This window comes from Osmia lignaria, chromosome 8, assembly GCF_051020975.1.
Source record: "Osmia lignaria lignaria isolate PbOS001 chromosome 8, iyOsmLign1, whole genome shotgun sequence".
NCBI lineage: Eukaryota > Metazoa > Arthropoda > Insecta > Hymenoptera > Megachilidae > Osmia > Osmia lignaria.
Window position 1 is genome coordinate 11,805,293 of NC_135039.1, and position 22,348 is coordinate 11,827,640.

General features: G+C 34.6%; 3 protein-coding genes and 1 long non-coding RNA gene across 8 annotated transcripts; 2 read left to right on the forward strand and 2 right to left on the reverse strand.

Annotated features, from left to right (window-relative positions):
- Positions 1 to 175: 175 nt before the first annotated feature.
- On the reverse strand, positions 176 to 14,016 carry mAChR-A (muscarinic Acetylcholine Receptor, A-type). 4 transcript variants are annotated; one of them, XM_034339208.2, is made up of 8 exons: positions 12,915 to 14,016; positions 12,409 to 12,536; positions 9,737 to 9,856; positions 7,274 to 8,570; positions 6,863 to 7,142; positions 6,385 to 6,511; positions 5,949 to 6,263; positions 176 to 5,744 (listed from the first exon to the last, which is right to left on the reverse strand). In XM_034339208.2, the coding sequence occupies exons 4-8, from the start codon at positions 7,749 to 7,751 to the stop codon at positions 5,148 to 5,150; spliced, it is 1,797 nt and encodes a 598-aa protein (XP_034195099.1). In that variant the 5' UTR covers positions 7,752 to 8,570; positions 9,737 to 9,856; positions 12,409 to 12,536; positions 12,915 to 14,016; the 3' UTR covers positions 176 to 5,147. The 4 variants fall into 4 exon arrangements, with proteins under 4 accessions (XP_034195099.1, XP_034195090.1, XP_076545661.1 ...); XM_034339199.2 differs by having other exon boundaries at positions 5,949 to 6,266; positions 12,915 to 14,015; XM_076689546.1 differs by having other exon boundaries at positions 5,949 to 6,266; positions 12,805 to 14,015.
- Positions 12,133 to 12,702, forward strand: LOC117611265 (uncharacterized). The gene is made up of 2 exons (XR_004583109.2): positions 12,133 to 12,436; positions 12,530 to 12,702. It is a non-coding gene; the product is annotated as an uncharacterized LOC117611265 (long non-coding RNA).
- A 1,568-nt stretch (positions 14,017 to 15,584) lies between the features above and the next one.
- nopo (TRAF interacting protein no poles) lies at positions 15,585 to 18,077 on the reverse strand. The gene is made up of 7 exons (XM_034339209.2): positions 17,862 to 18,077; positions 17,420 to 17,794; positions 17,239 to 17,340; positions 17,057 to 17,179; positions 16,744 to 16,981; positions 16,528 to 16,665; positions 15,585 to 16,455 (listed from the first exon to the last, which is right to left on the reverse strand). The coding sequence occupies exons 1-7, from the start codon at positions 17,972 to 17,974 to the stop codon at positions 16,336 to 16,338; spliced, it is 1,209 nt and encodes a 402-aa protein (XP_034195100.1). The 5' UTR covers positions 17,975 to 18,077; the 3' UTR covers positions 15,585 to 16,335.
- A 737-nt stretch (positions 18,078 to 18,814) lies between these two features.
- Positions 18,815 to 22,348, forward strand: LOC117611263 (activator of 90 kDa heat shock protein ATPase homolog 1). 2 transcript variants are annotated; one of them, XM_034339211.2, is made up of 9 exons: positions 18,815 to 19,082; positions 19,689 to 19,816; positions 20,623 to 20,702; positions 20,821 to 21,014; positions 21,112 to 21,232; positions 21,332 to 21,414; positions 21,492 to 21,626; positions 21,700 to 21,935; positions 21,995 to 22,348. In XM_034339211.2, the coding sequence occupies exons 2-9, from the start codon at positions 19,737 to 19,739 to the stop codon at positions 22,077 to 22,079; spliced, it is 1,014 nt and encodes a 337-aa protein (XP_034195102.1). In that variant the 5' UTR covers positions 18,815 to 19,082; positions 19,689 to 19,736; the 3' UTR covers positions 22,080 to 22,348. The 2 variants fall into 2 exon arrangements, with proteins under 2 accessions (XP_034195102.1, XP_034195101.1); XM_034339210.2 differs by having other exon boundaries at positions 18,816 to 19,082; positions 19,670 to 19,816.

Genomic DNA, 22,348 nt, shown 5'->3' on the forward strand with positions numbered 1-22,348 from the left:
TTTTTCGCCTTATTATACTTTTCGTTAATATAAAACACGTATATAAACATAGATTGAGTATATTGGTGTTTACAATAATGTATGGTTAAAAAAAATGTCGCACACCATTGTCATTTTTTTGGTTTTTCAGTATACGCTTATACGAAGACATCGTTTCCTTTAAAATGAATGACACAATTCTTTTTTTTTTTTTTCTTATTTTGTGCTCTACTACGTGCAAGGTTTCCAGTATTATATACTTTTGTATCTAAACGTATATAAACGATACCTTATTGTAATTAAAAATTAACATAGAAAAATTGTTCTGTGCATAAAAAGATATTGTTGGAACTATGAATCAATAGAAAAATTTGAAATTCAATTTAGCTAAATGGGTAAGAAAATATGTATGTTCTTTTTTTCTTGCAAAAAAATCTATTATCCTAATCAATGGAATAGAATAATTTTTAAAGTGTATTTCTCTTTTGTTTTTGTTCAGAAAGTGTGGGATGTAAATGTCGGCGGCAAAGGTACGTATTGTATATGTTTATCGATAAAATTGAACTGAACGTCTGCACCGGAAGTAAAAATTTGACGCACGATCTTTTATACCTATTATTTGGATCACTAACAGTCAAAGTTGAACACGTTCGCAGTAAGTTTACATATTCTTTAGCAATAACAATACGAATATGATTCAGCTTAACGAATCTTATTATGAAACGAGTAAATTTGATTCGCAGAGTTCGATATTCAAAGAATTGCTGAGAAATCTCGAGAAGTGTATCCAAAATACACAATTTTAATAACAATCATTTCAATTCCTAGGGAGAGTCTGAGGGGGGGCCTCAGGAAGAGTATGAGGTGGGCCTAGGGGAAGCCTAATGAGACTCTGAGGATAAGTTCCTCAGTGAAACCTAAGTAGAATTCAAGAAGAACCCAAAGAAACTAAGGAAAATCCAAGGAAAGCCTAAGAAGAACCTAAGGAGAGCCTAGGGAACCCTAGAAAAATCTAAGGAGAGCCTAGGGAACCCTAGAAGAACCTAAGGAGAGCCTAGGGAACCCTAGAAAAATCTAAGGAGAGCCTAGGAAACCCTAGAAAAATCTAAGGAGGTCCTAGGGACAACCTAAGGAAAGTCTGAATATAGCCTAAGTAGAACCTCAGGGAAATCCAAAGATAACCTAAAGAGAATCCATACAGAACCTAAGGAGAACCCAACTAAAAACAATGATGACCATTGTTACTGAAGTTCTTTACAAGAATTTGTAAATTTCTGCAGCTTACAAAAGAAACAGTGATACTCCTCGATATTTATCAGCTCATTATCTTGATACGAAGTTATAATATACGACTCTATTTACAGAGAAAAATTCTAAACGACATTGCTTGATCAGACTTTTCTGTACACAAAATTGTGCGCACCATTTTGCGCAATAATTCCGTTCGGCGTGAATCATGCGTTTGAACGGGCAACAATTGCCTTCATTTACATCAAGAACGGGCATTAGGGCAATCTTTTGAAGTGATATGATACATTGGACCCCAGCAAATCATAATGGTGACATGACATGCCGCTTTAAGCAGAGGCTATAACATAGCTATTAAATAATTCTACGAAGATATTTACAATATTTACCTAAGATTATAAACTAATAAATGTAATTAAAAATAATACTGATGGGTGGCAAACATTTAACCTCCTTAATGTTAAGACATCTACTGACATGCCTGCATTATTTCAGGGTAATTTCAAGGGAATGTCACCATATATTAATAAAATTTAAAATTAAAGTGATGTGCACGTAGAAATGGAATATCGACGTGAAAATGGCCATTCTGTTAGTAAGGTAAGAATTTAAGTTGCATATCAGCTGTTTGAAGCAGCATACCATGCCGCCATCTTGATTTCCTTAAGTCGCAATGCATCACGGTAGTTGAGAGATAGTTCTGATGCCCGATCTTGATTTATACAAAGAGAACTTTTCAGCGGTCGCGTGATTAATACTGTACATGTAACTTCATCCTTTGTTGCTTTTATCCAAATATTTTTTTTTTAAATACAAACTTCAAATATCCTCTATATATATTTACAAATGTACACATTGTAATAGTGAAAGATAAATAAGGTGAATGACAAAGGTATACCGAATATCACTGCAGTAAAAAATAGTTACTTTTTGGAAAATGAAAAAAAGAACTAGAATTGATACGTCGTTTGGATCAACGCGACTGCTGCGAAGTTGACAGTATGTTTATTGAATAAATGTGTACTTTCAAAATTGTTTATCAATCGAATTAGCATATCTCTATGCCCACGATTTTTAATTTATAAATTAGTAAGTTATAAATGAAATTATAACTTTTTACAACGACAACTATTTTTTAACAATACACAGTTAATAACAATTTTACCAATATTTGTACTAATTCATGATGAATATGTCCAATGACTTATTTCTTACACTTTCAAAATAATATAAGGAAAAAAGTTACTAATTTTTCATATAACACGTTGAAAAGCGATGAAATGAAGAAACCATCATTATTAAAAATTATTTCAAAAAGAAAGTATGATATATATGCATATAAAATTCATATCACCCTTTCAATGAGTTAGATATTTGTACTTACTTTTATTTATATACATACAAAGATAATAATGATTTCAGGTATATGTTTCAAAGTATTACATTTCCATCAATTGTACTCTTTTCGTATAATAAATTTGATTACACCTAGGAAATTTTTAAGAATTACCCAAAACTTCGATAACTAGATACAGCAATAATTAACTAGATAAAAATTTAAAAAAAGACATTTGAGCTTGGAACTTAATTATCAAATTTTCTTCCTCATGCTAATCGATCGATATAATATATAGTATAAACGTTTGAAAGGACACATTTATTACGTTATACCTCCCTAAACCATCATTAAAGCTTCGTTTGGCACGTGTGATTAGAATGTCACTTAATACGAAAGTGTTAGAATATTAATGAATACAAAAGAATCGATGTAGCGCGTTTCACCCACTGTTGTTGCCATTCTATCGTGACACACTCTATATTTATAACAGCGCTTATCCATTTCTTTTTTTTTTTTTTTTTTTTCTCAAATCTTTTGGTTCTTCATGACTAAATTACACTTAAAACACTCAGTTACAACTTGGACTACTATTTAAAATGTACATCGAGTGCGTTGTTCCTCGAATAAAACGCACGAGAAATGCCTGTCTTTTTATTAACATTTTCATTTCATTATTTATTTATTTTCCTTAGAATTCGAATCGATTTCGTTTCTTTGTGCGGTGTAGCTTTGTAGGAAGTCTGCGAAACTGAGTCAGTTTATTACACGTTACTTTAACCCTCGGAATGGCGATGGTGGGTCAATTTGACCCAGATTTATGAAACTTGTACAATGGGATAACGAGAAGTATTGGGCACTGAAATTTTCAAAAGAAAAGATTTTTATGTATTGGGAATGTAATGTTTAAAGAAATTGTGTAAAATGAAATTATATGCTGGGTCAAAATGACCCTGTTCCTTTACAAAATTTTCAACGATACTTGCTTCTACAATTTTCATTAATCAATCTAAAATCAAATTTTTCATTTTAATTGCTATAAAATTTTCTGAGACTTAAAAATACTTTTTTTTTTTACTGACACGTGTACGAAAACTGACTTTGTTCCGTGAACTATAAAAAAAAAAAGATGTCGACACCAAGCATTCGTCGCAAGATGGCCGCTAAAATCGAGCCACGAATTTGGTACTGTCGAAGAACGTGCCCGTTCGTTTCTCTCTTCTTCGTGTCTCTCCATTTTTTCTTCTTTTGTACGGTTCAGAAATATATTTATAAAGATTATTTTTCATGGCAGTATTCATGTTGCATTGCCTCAAATATGGAAATCCGAGCTGTCGTAATGGCAAACATTTGTTCCTTTTTTTCATTTCCTCTCAAATAATAATATTTCTTCCGTGGTTGGTTCAATATAATCAGTGAAATTTAATTTAAAAATGAAATGGCAGAAGGATGATCTAATGTACAAGGATATACAGCGTGTTTCAAATAATTGGAAAAAGTCATATTAAATCTTTCTTGATTGCAATTAAAAAGAAATATTTAATAAATCTTGAAAATTAAGATAGATAATAAAAATGAATTAGACAAGAATTATGACTTATTCCAATTGCATAGACCAGCCAGTATTTAAATCCTATTTAAGTATGGAATGAAAAGAAGATGATCATCGACATCGGTGCAAAGATCGTGTAGAAAATGCGTCTTTTTCTTCTAAATTTATCAAATTGAATTGTACACCCTGTTTTTCCCCAATCTAGTTCTAAAATATGAAACGAAACTTTCGACCGACATACGTTTCATTTACTTAAATTGTACATATTTTGATTTGTATATAAACGTTGCATTGCGAGCTATTTTTACTTCGAATATTCATATACATATATGAAAGGAATATGTTTCACGCGATATCTTCTTAACAGTAATTCCGTGAAAGTTGACTTGCAAATCTGTTAAAAGAATTTATCTATTCAAAGAAATTGTCTTTTTCCCAAAGAAAAACGAATACAAAGAAGAAGCTCATGAAAAGGAAGATTAATAAACAAAATTAAAAAGGCGCACTCCCAAATGTTCCCTTCGTAAGGCTGGTCTCACGCAAAGATGGCGTCCATGCGCACACAGTATGCGCGTGAACACTGAATTAACGATGGGTATGTTTTATCACAAATTTCCAAACAATTCAGTTATATTTGAGTTGCGAATTACTTGGACGATTATTAGAACTATATTTCTCCATTTCCTCACTTCGAATAATTATCAAAGTAATTCGAAATTCAAATATAATTGAATTGCAACTTGGAAACTTACAACTCTGTCGCTAACCACAAGTCCGAGTCCGGCGCACATGCGCGTACGCATGCGCAGATGCGTCACTTTGGCGCGCGCCTTAGTTACGCAACCAAACTAACCTCGAGCATTGGTAAAAAATGATTTAGTGAACGTTATTGAAGCAACTCAGTTTCCTTATTGTTGGCAAGCAAGTTTGGTGGAATGTTTATAAAAGGAGAAAAGATAGAACGATAAATAAATAAAAAGGTTTTTTGCTTCGGCGAGCAAACACGTTGCACGCGAAGCATTTCTACTGATATCATCCTCTGTCAACAGCGGTCCTGTTTCTATTATGCCACTTGCACTTGAGAATCCTCACGTAGGTTCTTCGGAATGCCGCGTTGCATAGGGCGTAACACACTGGGTTCACTGTACTATTAATATAACAAAGGTAATAGGAAAAGTCCCATACAGGCTGCGGTATGTACCACGAGCAGGCTGTGAGGGATTTTATTAAAACGAGAATATTGTAGGGCGTCCAAGTGACGATGAACGCCAACAAGATGGCCGACAATGTCTTTGCCGCCTTACGGTCTGCCTTTTTCTCTTGAATTTTCTTCTTCTTTTTATTTGCGCCCTTGTTCGCAGGTACCTTGGTTGCTTTCGGAATGTTCTTCGTGTTTAAGGGGATCCTTATGTCGGGCATGCGTGACGGTCGTCGGATCACAGTCGACGGGCTCGATATCGTGCTGCCCAGACGAAATATCTTCCCGTTCTCCTCTTCCACGTCCTCTATCATACTGCGAAGTTTAAAGGTCACTGCTTCGTCGTGATACATCTTTATGCTTGGGCCCTCCGTGTACTTCCCCATACCGCTGGCGTCCCTTGTGGGCAGCCGGATTAGAATCGTGTAAACCTACATAGAAATTTGCAACGATTTAGAAAATATAAACTGATGGGGACGCATGAATGGTGGCTGCGTACAGGGGCCTAAGACGGGCCCCGATAGATGTCTCTGCTTTAATGTACGATGGCGCCAGATCTCCGGCCCAGCTGTAGCTTAACCTTTGAAAATCTTGAAAAGTCTGAAGCACGCGAACGTGCTGAGGTAAAAGCTTACCGAGTCACTGGAGATGCTTTTCGTCGACAGTTCACCGGCCTGCCCCGATTTCTTGTAGTCATGAATGTCAGCGATGCACACAGATTTCCCAACCGTTAGAGCCGTAGGATGAATCCCGCTTAGGGAGGCGGATCGAGAGACCGTACCAGTTAGAGGTGTCTCGGCTGATAACGGTGTTGTGGCCTCGTCGTAACCGTGACCCGTGCGACTGCTCTCGGCGCCTTCGATGTCGTCGTCGTCGTCATCGTCGTCGCGACCGCTGTGCCACCACGCGATACACCACATCTTGAGCCACATCCACGATAGAGGTCTATACTTCTGAGACAGACAGTGATAGCTGTAGATGGCGCTCATTAAAGGGTAATGCCCCCTTGGAAGTCTTAAAACGAGGACACAGAGCATCTAAAGAGTTAGATTAATGACTTGATACGCTTACTGTTTTATACTGAGGATAATGTTTCTCAAGATAAGAGACAGCCAGTTGCGTGGAATTGATGTCTTCGGCTCCTGTGCTTGATTCGCTCCTAGGCCTCCTACAGTCGTCCATATCCAACGCTTCGTCGCTAATTATAGATAAATAGAGTGATATATTTAAACGGTATAAAAATTTGTTTGAACCAGGGACGGGTATCAGGAGAAATCAGGATGGTGACATGACATGCCTGCATGTCACGTGGCACAGTGAGCTGGTACCACGTGATACGCGACTATTTAAGATGGCCGCCGTGCATATCACTCGTATTTAGCCTCTGGGACTTATAAATATAATTAGAGGTTATATAAAATGGCTGACAACCATCATAGATCAAAGTTTGAACATTCAGAGAAGGCATGTCACGTCGTCACCCTAGATTTTTCAGGTTATCAAACAGAAATCTTCGTTTTGCTTATTTGATTAAGGTTGAACAATTAACCTAGAGTTACTCCGTTTACTAGCATCCGGTTTTCCAGCTTGCAAATACGGAAGATCCTTCTGGCGCTTTTCGGTCTCCTTCCATATCCGCCAGTAAAGACTGATCATCACAGTAACAGGCACGTAAAATGCGGCGATTGCGGTAATACATGTGATGAGATGATTTGTCTCGATGAATTGAATGTAGCAGGCGTTGTTGGATACCGTTCTCTTTCCTTCGATATATGGCCAAGCGTAAATCCATGGCGGCCATAAGGCCATTGAAATTGCCCAAGCTAATGCTGTAAAAGAGATTATTTTCTTTCTTTTACCGTTATTTAATATTATTATAAGACGAGTGTTAATAAAATTATTTAACGAAGAATTCAGCTGTGAAAATGGAAATGAAACGGGCAAAGTTACTTCAGCTTACCGATCATAATGCCCGCTTTACGAGTTGTCCTTCTGGCACGGTAAGTGAGAGGCCTCGTCACAGAGAAGTATCTGTCGAAGCTGATTAGAAGAAGATTTAAGACCGACGCGTTGCTGGCTAGATAATCTAATGCCAGCCACGTGTCGCATATAAACGGTCCCAATGGCCAATATCCAAGCACGGTGTACAATGTGAAAAGAGGCATGGAGATTAGACCGACTGCAAAATCAGCACCTGCCAGGCTGAACAAGAAATAATTTGATATCGTTTGTAATTGTTTGTCGATCTTGAACGAGATCATCACCATAATGTTCCCGACAACGGTGGTCAGGCTAAGGAAAACGGCGACGATCACTATCATAACACGTCCCCATATTGCATAGGAGTATGGATCACCGCTGCAATTGAGACCGTTGGTCGCGTTGGTCACGTTGTAACTCTTGTTCACGTAATAATCCGGTTCTTCAGTGACATTCATGTCTGAAAGATTTCGCTATTGCCGAAAAATTCTTTGTGCGTTCTGAATGCGAGTTTTCTCTTATTATTTTTTTTTTTTTTGTCAATAGTAAATAAATTTTTTAATTCCTCGTCTCTTTTTCCTCTACTTTTTTCTATTTTTAAGTACAAATTTGCCCTTTTCTCTAGTTTAGAATATATTCAAAAGTGTACTCCTTATTTTATAAGTTACTTCTCCTCCGTTTTGCAAAATTTGCCCCCTTTTTTTTTTTTTTTTAATCTTTACTCGTCAAAATTGTCCGTTTTAGATATAAAATTGTCTTATTCTATCGTTTAGAATTCTTTTTTAGTGTTTCTCTGCTCTACTTTGAACACGCCCCTTGTTATTCATTTTTCTCGTCTTCGTGGAAGCAATTTTTCGAAGGTTCTCTCTTGCTTTTAATCTCCTTTTTTTTCCGCTCTTTTCTCTTCTCTCTCCCTCTTCTACCCCCCCTCTCTCTCTCTCTCGTCGATTTCTATCTACCTCGCCGACTTTTGTCTCCCTATCGTGTATACGTATTTAGAAATATTCTTCCTTTTACGTGCTTCACATGTCACGTGTCCAGCCAGAACATTTTTCTTCGAAATCCGATCTCAGTGCAGGCTCTTCCTCTTTCTCTTTGCATGCAAACAGCAAAAATGGATACGCGCGTACGCACACACGTACGCACGTACAAGCAATCACGAATCTCTATTTTTCTCGCCTTTTTCTTTTTTATTTACGATTATTTCCAAGCGTTATGGAACCAGGGGATACGTCAACTACATACCCTCCTCAATGTTCGCGTCGGTGGTGTGCGACCTGCAAAAAAGAACGTTCGCCGTTTCATTTTATTTTCTATGATGGTTTATCGTACACCCAGGGGCAACGTAGACTTCTGGTGGGCGGGAGCGAGGGTGGGAGGAGGGATCACATTATGGTTAGCCTTTGGCCCTGGGAGAGTCTAGGGAGGGTCTAAGGAGCATTTGGGGAGAGGAAGGGGTAAAGCTTGATTCTGGGGGAGCCTAGGGCGGGGTTATGAGAAGCCTAGGGAGTACCTAGGGAGAGCCTAGGGGGAATTTAGGAAGGACCTAGGGAGTACCTAAGGCAAACCTAGGGAAAATTTAAGAAAAGCCTAAGTCTTAACTTTGGGTGAGCCTAGGGTGGGGCTATGGAGAGCCTAGGGGGAATTTAAGAAGAACCTAAGGCAAACCTAGGGAAAATTTAAGGAAAGCCTAAGTCTTAACTTTGGGTGAACCTAGGGTGGGGCAATGGAGAGCCTAGGGAGTACCTAGGAAGAGCCTAGGGTGAATTTAGGAAGGACCTAGGGAGTACCTAAGACAAACCTAGGGCAAATTTAAGGAAAGCCTAAGTCTTAACTTTGGGTGAGCCTAGGATGGGGCTATGGAGAGCCTATGGAGTACCTAGGGAGAGCCTAGGGTGAATTTAGGAAGGACCTAGGGAGTACCTAAGGCAAACCTAGGGCAAATTTAAGGAAAGCCTAAGTCTTAACTTTGGGTGAGCCTAGGATGGGGCTATGGAGAGCCTAGGGGGAATTTAAGAAGGACCTAAGGCAAACCTAGGGAAAATTTAAGGAAAGCCTAAGTCTTAACTTTGGGTGAACCTAGGGTGGGGCTATGGAGAGCCTAGGGAGTACCTAGGAAGAGCCTAGGGTGAATTTAGGAAGGACCTAGGGAGTACCTAAGACAAACCTAGGGCAAATTTAAGGAAAGCCTAAGTCTTAACTTAGAGTGAGCCTAGGGTGGGGTTATGATAAGCCTAAGGGGAATCTAGGGAGAATCTAGGGAGAGTCTATGGAGGACCCAAGGGAAGGGGGCTAAGTAGGACCTAAAGAGAACCTAAGGGATGCCTAAAGGAATTTAATTGCTCACAAACTAAATAAAATGATTAAGTTGATTCCATAAATATTGAATTAGAATGAAATGAATGAACTGACTGGCATTTATTATGAGGCAAATAATCCATACCAGTATTCAGACTGCCATTGCCATCATCAATGCAAATATGCCCTGGGATGGGCAAGCAAACGTACTCAGACACACCACAATACCCAGCTGAAGTGATCATTTTGAATGTTTATGGCAATCCTGTAAAAATAACGAGCCATATTCATGATTCTAAATAAAAAGCTCCTATACAGTAAGTACTGTATATTCAGTTTAACATTTTTATCAGATGAAATGAAAGGCTCGACGGTTGCCATACAACAGTAGATTTACATAGTAGTTCTAACTGGTAAAACATGGTTTATTATTAAAGTGGCATCGTTGCACGTCGATAAAGCTTTGCATTAGCTCTCCTTATTCATGCTATAAATAATTTTCCGATATTGTTCCATCCTCGCACGCGTAAGCGCCTATAATACACGCCAACCGATAGTTCTATTCGTACACATTAAAAATATCATCTTAAGAAAGGATCATCCATGGTTAACGGAAAACTGTCGTGTAATAATATCGTTCGTGGCCTCGTTAATATAGCCTCTCGGCATGGATAAATTTTAAAGTGCGACATAACCAGCCTATTAATTATTGCAATTATTTTTTAACGAATAACCATTGAAATTTCCATGTTGCCAAATTTTTCCAATCGCCAAACCAGCAAATTATTTTTATAACCATCCCCAATAGCATTCTAAGTGGAATTTCACCAGAAAAATGAATTTCTATAAATTTTCAGTGATTCGAACGAACAATTAAGCTGGCCTTTGTTATGATGCGAATAAAAGGTATTTCTAGGTTTCCGTTTCCCGCATAATAAAATGCAAAAAAAAGCAGCTCCATAGTGTCCAGGTTTAAAATTTAAACTGATCGTCTGTATTCATTCAAACCGTACCGCATATGAAGTTTCTTAAAAATACGTGGCTGAATAAAAATTATTTCATTGCGAAGAAAGCATTCTTCGTACGAGGAAAAAATTAATGTTTAAACTTGGCCGCATTTGTGTATTTGAGTTGTGAGAATTTCTTCGGGAGTCTCGAAGGAGCCTCCGAAGTTTGCCTTTCGGACCGGAAGTGGCCGTAAACTGCAAGTTGGTGCGAACCAAGAAAAGAAAATTAATCTTCAGATAAGTGGAACGTTTATGTATTCAAATTTGTTTCGCTGAAAACTTTCATTTAACACCGTTTTCCCTTAATTTTTACAATAACAATTTAAGTGAAAATGTTGACGAGTAACTAGGAAAATTTGATGACACAAAAGTACCAAAAAAATGGCATTTATTACGTTTATTCAGAGATTCCAGAATTTCGCATTTCGTGAAATGAATAAAGCAAATAACTTTACAGAGTTTGAAATCAGTATTTCAAGCCCAGGAAAAGTGTACTCGTGTCAACGTATATACGACAGCTGCATGTAAACATACCATTTCATGCAATTCTACAGTTACCTAGATAAATGAAACTCAAATAAAAAACAAATCCGACTGTACTAAACAGAATATAACTTGTTTTATATTGAAAATACTGTTTTTACTTTTTCCTTTTTACTTTTCTTTTTGTTCAAATTGCAACTACATTGTATTTAAAAAAATAACAATTAAATGTATATGTAAAAGATTCAAAAAATATTTTTCAGGTTCTTTAAGATTGATATAGTAAACCAAAAAAGGTTTGACATGATTACCTTTTGTATTTACCGAGAAAAAAAATCCTAAAGATCGTCTACATTTTCAGTAGTATAAGCACGAATAAGTCAGACAAGTAATGGGAGCATAGTACAGTACCGAACATGGTAGACTTCCCTGGGGAAAATGGCGATGTAGGGGAAGCAGAAGCCTAATCACCTCGATTAGGTTCTACAGGACAACTAGAAGTTACTTTAAAGCAAGCTGGTGTATTTATTAATTAGTTACTTTAAAGCAAGCTGGTGTATTTATTAATTAGTAAAATTAGTGAGGTTAGGACAAGCGATGGAACCTTCTTCCCTAGGGAATTTTTCCCTTGGGCAGTTCACCATGCTCGGTACTGTACTTCACCATCTGAGAAGTCCCTTTTGCACGCAGGTGTAAGCATGTAAAATGATGTAAAACTTACAATAAATTAATGGAAGAAATTTTTACAAAATTCATATTAATTAAACTTACAAAATGGAGTATAATAGATATGAATTACTATTTTTAATTACAGAAAATTAATTATATTTGAACATTATTGTTAATCAATGAAATTAAAATTGTTCTATAAACAAATAAATGAAATGGACACTACAGTATCGTAATTTGAATATAGAAACATAAACGATGTTATTAATAACAACGTAATTAATCATGATTATAGGTTAAAAAGAAAATGAAAACAATGGAAAATAAAATTGTATTACACATTTTTAATATAAAATAATACACAATGTACAATATTATTTGTTACTGTTTTACGTTTATCTAAAATAATGATAACAGTAGAATCAACAGTGGCGCCATCAACAACATTAATGCCAATGAAAATATCAACAAAAATAGTAACCAATAATAATTATTACGTCGTGGTACAATAACAATAATAATTTACCAATTCCATTAAATAATGAAATTCAAATACGTTTCCAATTCTATAGAAGCATTTCAATAAATTATACCATGAATACTAATCACACCATAAACGTTAAACGATCATTAATTACGTTTCTGACGAAACCTTTACCTTCTTCTCATATGTTCACACGTAAACGGTACAGCGACTCGGACAAAATTCATCTGTTCCAAAAAAAACACACCCCATATTTCGTTCTTTTTTCATGTTCATCCTGTTGTTTTTATTACAGCATTCAGCTAATCACCGAACGAAAACCAACAACATAGAAACAACATAAACGTTAAACAACGAATAGGATGTTGAGGGTAGAATTTGAATGGAGAACTGTTAGGCGTGGTAGGAACCCAATAATAGGAGTTGATGGACCAAAAAAAAAAGAAAACACACAAAAAAGAAGAAAAACTAACCTAAATATTTCTGAACACCAACAAAAGAGGATGAAGAAATTTTTATATGGTTTTGAAAAAATGAAGACTCAAAAGGAAGGATGAAACAGAAACAAACCTAATATATATCAATCAATAAGGAGGTAAAAAAGATTGTTTATCACTTCACTGACACGAGAAATCGTCGATAAATAAAGTGAAAATTTCAACTGAAATGAATACACGCACCGATGATGCATATTCGTATATTACTCTTTCCTTCACGTGTAATTTAAATCACTGGTATCCAGCATTGGTGTGTCAAGTAACTCTACGGTCTTGATGAAATATTTCCCGTGCATTGATACACAAATTATGAACGTAGCACCAGACGAACCGATTAGGACCACCCTTCGCTCTTATACATACATATATATATATATATATATATATTTCTTTTATATCATCAACAACATATTTTTGATTCACTGGAACCGAGACCTAAACCCGACGGAGATAGACAACAAAACAAGCAGGCACACAGATTAAGGGAGGACAGACCGCGTGTATGTTATATAATGTACCCGCGTACGTGTGGATGCGTGAGAAAGAGTAAGTGAACGAATAAGTGAGGAACAGAGAAAGAGAGAGATAGAGAGAGATAGATAGAAAGCGTGTGCGAGAGAAAGAGAGTGAGAGAGACTGACAGAGAAGTAAGAGAGAGAGAGAGAGAGAGAGAGAAAGCAGAGAGAGAAAGAGAGAGAGAGGAGCAAAAGTGAGGGAGAGAGAGGAGGACGCAAAGACGACGATGATTGCACGAGGGATGCGTTCGCGACGGAAGTACGAGGCACACTAAGGGCGTGGGCAATCGGAGCAAGGCCTGTGTAGAGTTTTGAGGGGAGGACCACATTGATTTTGATTTTCGAAGCGCGCGCATGAGTGTCCGTGTTCAGCTCTGCCCATTCATACGTATGGGACGTTGGTCCTTAGATTGGTACATACTACTCCCTCGATCGTTCCACGTTGGAACGTCAAATTATTTTCTTTTTTTTTTTTTTCTCACTTTGTTCGATCGACTTTACTGATATGGGGTCATCGGTAACCGGTACCCTCGATGAAATATCATGAAAAAGGGAAACATTGGTCTTTTATTCGGGGAAGTGAATTGTGTTGTATCGGGGGGCTTCTCGAGATATATTATGCGGGGGCGGTAGCCCGATTTCGTAATTGCGTTCGAGCGAAGTTCTGTTGCCAGGGTCGGAATAAGACCCTTAGATGCCCTAAGCATTAACTAATTCTGGTGCCCCCTTACGCTTGTAATTTGAAATATTAAAACAATAATAAACCATAAAATAAAATGTTATTTAGCGAAAATTCGAAATGGCTGTAAATTTAATTAATTTAATAATTTCAATGATAAATTTGCTTATGAAAAATGTTTCTATGATCCCCCCCCCCCAATGCTCTAAGCACGTGCTCACTTTACTTATGGGGTTAATCCAGCACTGCCTGTTGCAAGGGGGAGATTCCCCGATTCTATAATAGAATCGTGTTTCCCCCATTTTAGAACCCCCTTATAGGGGGCCCCCCAATTCTATAATTTTATTATAAAACGACTCCCCAATTCTGAACCTGTTATTTAGGGTGTTCCAAGTTCTAAAATCGTGTTACAAAAAGGATTTCCCAAAACTTCTTATTTCAAGTGTTACCTAGTAGTTCAAGTGTTACATGTCTGACTATGCGCGTCCTCTATCACTACGGCGTAGTGAATACAGTACGCGTATAGTCAGACACATTATCATACTTATATACGATTATTTCAATTTTTAACCCATTGAGCCCGGGACGATTTTTCAGTATTTATTGTGGAGTCCTGGAGACTATAAAATCTGGGGGTAGATCTACATAATTTGTTAATTTAATTTTTCTATTTTATTTTCTTATTACTGGTACAATTAAAATTATTAAAATTAATAATAATTAATAACATTATTTAAAATTATTAAAATTACAAATATTAAACATAGGGGGTGGTTGTTGGTGACTAACTTGGTATGAATTAAAAATACCTACACATTTTTTCTTTTGCTACTAATAATCGTTTAACATTTAATGTTGTATGGAAGAAAAATGTTAAAAAAATATTTCTATAAAAGTTACTGAAGAGTGAGCTCTTATAGTTTATTATTATTCTAACGCAAAAATGTCCAATACGTTTTAATTATAGCTCAAAGATTGATTTTTTTTATCTATGCTTCTAAACTCTTTTTTTTTTAACGAACTCTTTCTCTTTGGTACGATAATAATGTAACACGCTTGTATTATTAAATATGACAAGATAGTCTAAATTTATCAGAAGAAAAATATTTTTGAAGAGAAAATTATAAATGGTGTTTCTTATTACCTTTATTATTATTTGTTCTTTTCTTGGTAATACGTTGTTTACCTGATGCAATCTAATTATACTACGCTGCTGGAAAGCCGCTTTTCCAATGTATTTAACATTTCCATCTTCAGCTCTGAGATAGAATCTTGTTTCGTTGGTTAATTAATTAGTATCGAAGTGGATGCGGTGCTTCGTTACCAAAAAACGACCTCAAGGGTATACATTTCTTCCCTGAAAATTCCATTCAAAATTTAGTGACAAGTTTGCGCAAGGGTAATTGTTTATGAAAGTAAGGTACAAAATAGTATATGCAATATGTGTACATACGAGTTTATAGCGCATGAAAACCGCATAAACTTTCTGAAGCATCTAATAACTTTACCACCTCGTTTGTGCGAGGTACAAATACTGAAATAATTCAGGATATTAGCTATTTATTTATCTACTTCATAAAATAATTTTAATATTTAACAAGTAAAAAATTATAGAGAATTAAGTAAATCCGGATGAGACAGGGATATTATACATTGTCAATATGTTACATGTTTATTTAGATTGTATATAAATATATAAAATAGCACTCAATTCTGAATCAAAATTATATGTATAATAAACAACTCTTCATTACTTCCGTATTTCCGTACTTATACAAATTGTCTCATAACTCCTGTAACACCAGAAATGGGGGGTTGCTGGGGTGATTCTGAACAACTTTTCCCTTTACCAAAATGTTTGCTGAAGTTTCGTTTTTGAGTTATTACTGAAAAACACCGGCCAGTGAGAGCGATGGCTCTGAACCGCGCTCGGTCGTGAACAAACGCATTGGCATAGCGTGGGTATCAAGGGAAAGCCCTTCTTAATTTAAGACGATGTAATATTTATCACACGCTTCCTTCGATACCCACACTGTGCCAATTATTCAAATACTGTAACATTTTTTTCATGATCTATATAAAATTAATTTCTCCCAAGAATTTGATTTTTGGAAGTTTTATTAAAAAATTAATTGATTTTAAAATGTAAATAAATTATTTATTTAATATTTGTTCACAACCACCGAGCGCGGTTGAAAGCCAACGCCCTCGCGATTGAGCGCGCGCTCTCATTGGCCAGTGTTTTTCGTTAATAATTCAAAAACGAAGCTTCAACCAATATTTTGGTAAAGGAAAAGGTTGTTCCAAATCACCCCCCATTTCCGGAGTTATGAGATATCCTATCTAATACATTTTAGTCGCTCTTACAATTAATTAATTAATTTAGTATATTGTCGCTCTTATAATTAATCTATATTAAACTTTTTTGTTTTGGATCTAGTTTAATTTTTTTTTTTATACTAGGAAATCGTTCATGCTTTGAATGGCCTCCAAAACCATCATACGTAATGGCATTAGCTCTTACTTGCTCCTAAAAAAAATGCTTTCTATAAATATATAATACATAAATTATCACGTATCAGCTTGTTATGTACATTCTTACACTTGTAGGTTCAATTCTCGCTTTCTTTGTAAGAATCGATGGATGTAAACTAGTTGTGCTACGTTTTTGAACCGAATGTTTTAAAACAAATACCCCTCCTGATTTGAGCGGAAGATACGGCGAATTTGTCTCATTTTTCTGAAAACAAAGTATTCAACTTTTAGAAGCGACACAGGAAATAAAGCAAATCAATGATATATTAATTATCGTCACTACTGTAACAGTATGTTGGTGTCTATCTTTTGTATCAGTGTCCTCTGCTCTTTCATTCGCTGCATTCTTTATCACAGTTTTAATTTTATTCTGTTCACAACCATCAGATGACTTTAAATTGCTACTTAATGCATCTTCATCAGAATCAAACTTATTTGCCCGTTTTCTTTCCAGCTGTTTCACTTTATTTTGTAAACACATTTTTTCGTTTTCACAAAGCATTAAATCCTCTTCTAATTTTCTGTAAACAATGTAATAATAATGATGTTCCATTAGCCGGTCGGAGCTCTTTTATTTTATCTCATAACGCACATACTTTCTTTTAACGCGTTCTTCAGATAACAAATTCCGTTCGGTTATTACTCTAGCAAGTTCTTGTTGAAGGCTTCTTAATTTATTTCTTAACTCCTTTCGTTTGTTTAAACTCACTGTCATTTCTCTAAAATTAATGTAAGACTTAATAAACTATACACAGTATGAGCAACAGTGTTTAATTACCTTTTCATGACACAAATATATGTAATAAGAGCAGCGGGCTCACATGTTTTTGAGATTACCTCATCTACATGTTCAGTGGAGGCTTCCATTAAGATTTGTATGCTTAAAAAAAGAAATATACATATGAACTAATTAAATATAGAATTTCTATGTTTAACGCATTATATATATTTTTACATACTTTTTGTAAGTTTCAATTTCTTTTCGTAGCTGTTCAATTTCCTGCCTTTTGCTTTCCATTTCTGAATTTTGTTGTTTGAAATATTTTATCTGATCTTTCAAAGCATCAATTACACTTTTTATTGTTTTTAATTCAGCCTCCAATTTGTGTACTTCTTTTTTCAACTCTACATTTTGTTTCCCTAATTTCTCACTTTTCTCTGTATAATGTTTAACATCCTGCTCTTTCAATAGAAGCTGGAAATTTAATTTGTCAGTTTTATCCTGTAAAGTGCCTATATTTTCACTGGTCGTATCAATATTAGAAAAATTGAAATATAGCCTGTGAATCGTATGCGATGTTGTCTTTTCTCTACATTGTGGACAGGATCTGGATCTGTGTGAGAAAGAAGAACATTAGTAAATTAAGCATATTCAATTTCTTGCATGTTTACAAATATTACCTTTCTAACCACTGAGTTAAACAAACAAAATGAAAAATATGTCTACAAGGTGTATGGAACACATCATCAGAAGGCATTAATGATTCACTACATATAGCGCAAATGATATTCATATTGTATTTACAAAAAGGCAATAATCTAAAATGAAATTATAACAAAGTTTTTATTAACATTCAACTGCATATGTGATTTCAAATTAATCAGGTAACATGTACATATATAGAACAGTAACTATATATCAAGTAAGACTGGACATGTCCTTTGTTACGCAGAGGTGATGGTTGAAAGGGTCCCGGAGACCCCAATATAAGGTTTGTGTTACCAACGAGAGACTTCTACTAATACCGACGGCGCTACTGCTTATGTACTTACTCGATAACTTACCGACACTTATCTACCAATCCTCCGACAGTCGGTAAGTTATTGAGTAGTTTCCACCAGTTTTGGATAGATGGCAATAGGATCGAATTTTAAAAATATTTAATTTATGGCGGCTTTTTTAAATTACAAGTATGCCAAACAATTATTCTCAGTTATCTGTTAAATGGAAGTGTGAGGTGTGATCAAAGAGGGACTGGTATAATAGACACGACTGTCATATTAACTGTACTCTGTATGTATATATACTTGATGTCACGAGAGTCCATAACTGCGAAAAGACCAATTTTCGTTCTTTTCTGCGCATTGTCGCTCTGATTGGCGATACTTCCAGCGGAAGTGGAAAGCGATTGGCGGATCGCTTTCCCCCACCATTGCTGCGTTCCCCTACCATCTTTCAACCTGCGCGTTATGGACTCTCGTGACATCAAGTATACATACAGACTTAATTTTATCTTGGGGTCCCTGGTACCCTTCAAATCATGATCCTTGGCTAACAAAGATATGTCCAATCTTCTTTTATCTGTAGTCACTGCCGCAAGTTCCTGAAATTTCTAGAAGAATTTTACATCCCCTCCACGTTCAATTTGTTTCCTTAGTAATTTCGAGTTTAGTAAGGAAGGTTACGACTTCACGTTATTTATTTAGTCGTAAGAATTTTGACGTTCAACGTGTTTGCAATTTTCTAAAAATAGTTATTTTTCTTTTTTTTTTTATTGTAAAAAAGATATGTTGAGCGTTTGAATAGGTTTTGTATTAATAATCGAATTGAATTGTATATAATTGAATAGAAGGTGACTGGTATACTTGTCTATCTAGTCGAGGAAATTTTTGAAAATCTCGGTGAGTAAAATATAAGTAACATTACGTAAAAAGAAGTGTTACATAAAACATTTTTTACGTATCGAAGCCGCTTATTTTGTGTACATGGTTTACAGGTTATGGTTCGTACACATTTTTCCTTTGATTCAAAGTGATTTTCATAAAGTTGAACATCAGTTGCTTTTTTAAATTCATTGTTCCTCGATTAATTGCAATTTTTCATTCATTCGTGCTATATAATATTATCTATTTTTGCTGTTTCATAGTTTCGTGACAACGCAGAAACCGAATCGTGTTCCATTTATAAAATTTGAAATCGATTAACTACGTTTGTTCATTTCGAATTTATTTCTTTCAATTTTACACTAAACGTATTAATTTTTATTTGTATTCGTAAAATCATTGTATTTAAATAGGGAATTAAGTCACGTTTTTGTTATTATTAAATTTTAAATTACTTGTATCAATGTTCCTATCTTCTGTTCCCTTAGTAATAAATGGAAGCTCTATTAAAATTGTTTTAATCCTGCAATTAACCATATTAATTTTTCATATTTTGTTATAATTATTCTGCTATGAGTAACTGAATTTGATATTGTATGTTTTAGGAATAATTATTTATTTTAGTTGACTTATTTGGACAGTATTATACTGTGAGATCTTAATTTTTGGACCATGGCTAAGTGGGGTGAAGGAGATCCTCGCTGGATCGTTGAAGAAAGACCTGATGCTACTAATGTTAATAACTGGCACTGGTATGATATAATGTGCATGTAATAATTTTAGTTTATTTAGTTTTAACTTAGCAGTGCTGAATAAGTTTTCTAGTTAAATAAGTTAGATTATTAATAAAATAATGTATTAAATGATAGGTCTGATTTAATACACAAATCAATTTTAAGTAATATTATTATATTATATCTGTCTTTCATTGCATTATATGTAATTCTTTTGTTATTTTCATTTATAATATTGATGAAGTTATAATGATTAATAGTTTTTCATTCATGTAAATAAATAAATGAACAATAAAACCGTATTAAGGATTATATTATTAGTGTTGTATATCATTTTATATAAAGCACATCTCTTGAAATTTATGTACTTTTAAGAGAATGTAATATCTGTAATGTACTGAAATCGGTTCAAAATATTTTTGTTGAAGTTATTAAAAGGACACTAAATACGGATAAAACTGTGTATTTATTTCTAATTGATTTAGTATCCATTCACAATAATTAATAGAAAACTAGAGATTTGATTATAATTATTTTCTCAGATTGAACACCTATTTTTAAACTCTTTAAAAAGTGTGGATTTTTGTAAATGAGCTTAAAGTATCTTTATTAATTAAAAAAGAAGGAATTTTATTCATGAAACAGAATTTTAGAAAGGATTATGTTTTAAAGAATAATGCTAATTTTTAGGAGACAAGGAATGAAACATTAGAAATTTTCAATTCATGATTTTAATTTATAATTTATGAAATTAAGTATTTTAGTTATTGAACTAAATAATGTTGTACCCTTCAAGTACTTAAATTAATTTTTCTTCTTTTCAGGACGGAAAAAAATGCCTGTGCTTGGTCCCAGGAAAAGCTGAAGGAACTATTTACCAATATGAAAATCGAAGGAGATGGAGGTCGATACTTTTAACTTATTTGCAATAATAGCTTAACAAGTACAATTTTCACGTGTACTTAATAATATAATTAAAATGTTTCAATATAATTATAAGCGTACAAAATTATCTTTTTCAGTCTCCTGTACAGTAACGGAAACAGAAAAATGCGAAGGTGAGGCGACGGCAAATAATCGTAAGGGTAAATTAATTTTCTTCTATGAATGGAATATCGTTTTGAAATGGGTATCCGAAGGAAAATCTAATAAGATGATCGAGGGTAAAATAAACATTCCAAATTTATCAGAGGAAAATGACATTTCTGAAGTAGATGTAAGTAATAAATACTTCCTTCTTGTATAATATTCTATTTCAGATTTATCAGTATTTAGTAGCATTATTCAGTAACTATATTTCTAATTGTTTGCAGATTGAAGTTACTCTAAAAGATAGTACAGATGAAGGGGAGGCGGTAAAACATTTTTTACATACGAAAGGTAAAGAAGCAATTAGAGAAAAATTGAAACAATATGTTTCTTCTTTGAAAGAAGGTAAGTTTTTCTTAAGTTTAAATGTATAATACTATTTGATGTATTTCATTCATCTTTGTAGTACTTTTATTTATATTAATTTAATTTTTATTGCATTAGAATTCACTGTGGGGATGATCTTGCCTAAAAAAGACAATGTGAAAGAAAATATCTCTTCTATTACTTCAGGATTCAATGCAAAGGTAAGTATACATTCAGTTTGGTAAAATTAGATAAATTGTTGTAAGTTAATCTGCTAATTTATAATTAATTATTGCAGATGCAAATGAATTCTACCGCGGTATCAACAAATAAAAAGGAAGTAGGATGTAAAATCTCAACAACAACAATTAAACAACAGCAAAAGTTTCAGTGTAGAGCTGAAGAATTTTACAACGTTTTTACAACAACTGAGGTAAGAGTTCTAAGAATATCGGAATTGGAACATTTATTTAACTGTTTCTAACCTAACAATATTATTCTTACAGATGGTTCAAGCATTTACTAAAGGACCTGTAAAACTAGATTTGAAAAAGGCCGGGAAATTTGAATTGTTCGGCGGTAATATACACGGTGACTTTGTAGAAATCACGCCTACGAAAATTGTACAAAAATGGCGTTGCAAACAATGGCCTGACGGCCATTTTAGCGATGTAACTATTGATATTTCTGAGAAGAACGATCATACGGAAGTTAATTTAACGCAAATAGGTGTACCAGTTAGGTAAGTTATGCTAAACACAATTGCATACAATATAATACATATGTATGTTTATTTTACAGCGAGGAAGAATCGACGAAAGAGAACTGGGAGAGGTATTACTGGGATGCCATAAAACGTACATTTGGGTTCGGTTACTTCATGTGATCTACGTATGCTTTAAAATTTGCACGATTATTGATAAGTAGAAAAATAATAAAAATGTGTATTGTCGTAAGTTGCCTCGCATACATTCAACATACTAGCCGCAATTATAATCAGCCACGGACGAACTCTTTTCTCATTCGACGGTGTTCATTATAATTTTTCTTATTTTTCTCCCCCTCTGCCTTTTCTATTTAATACATTGCATCGTGTAAGCGGGATATTATGTCCAAGTATCATCAACATGACACATCTGTATTAATAGTTGTATA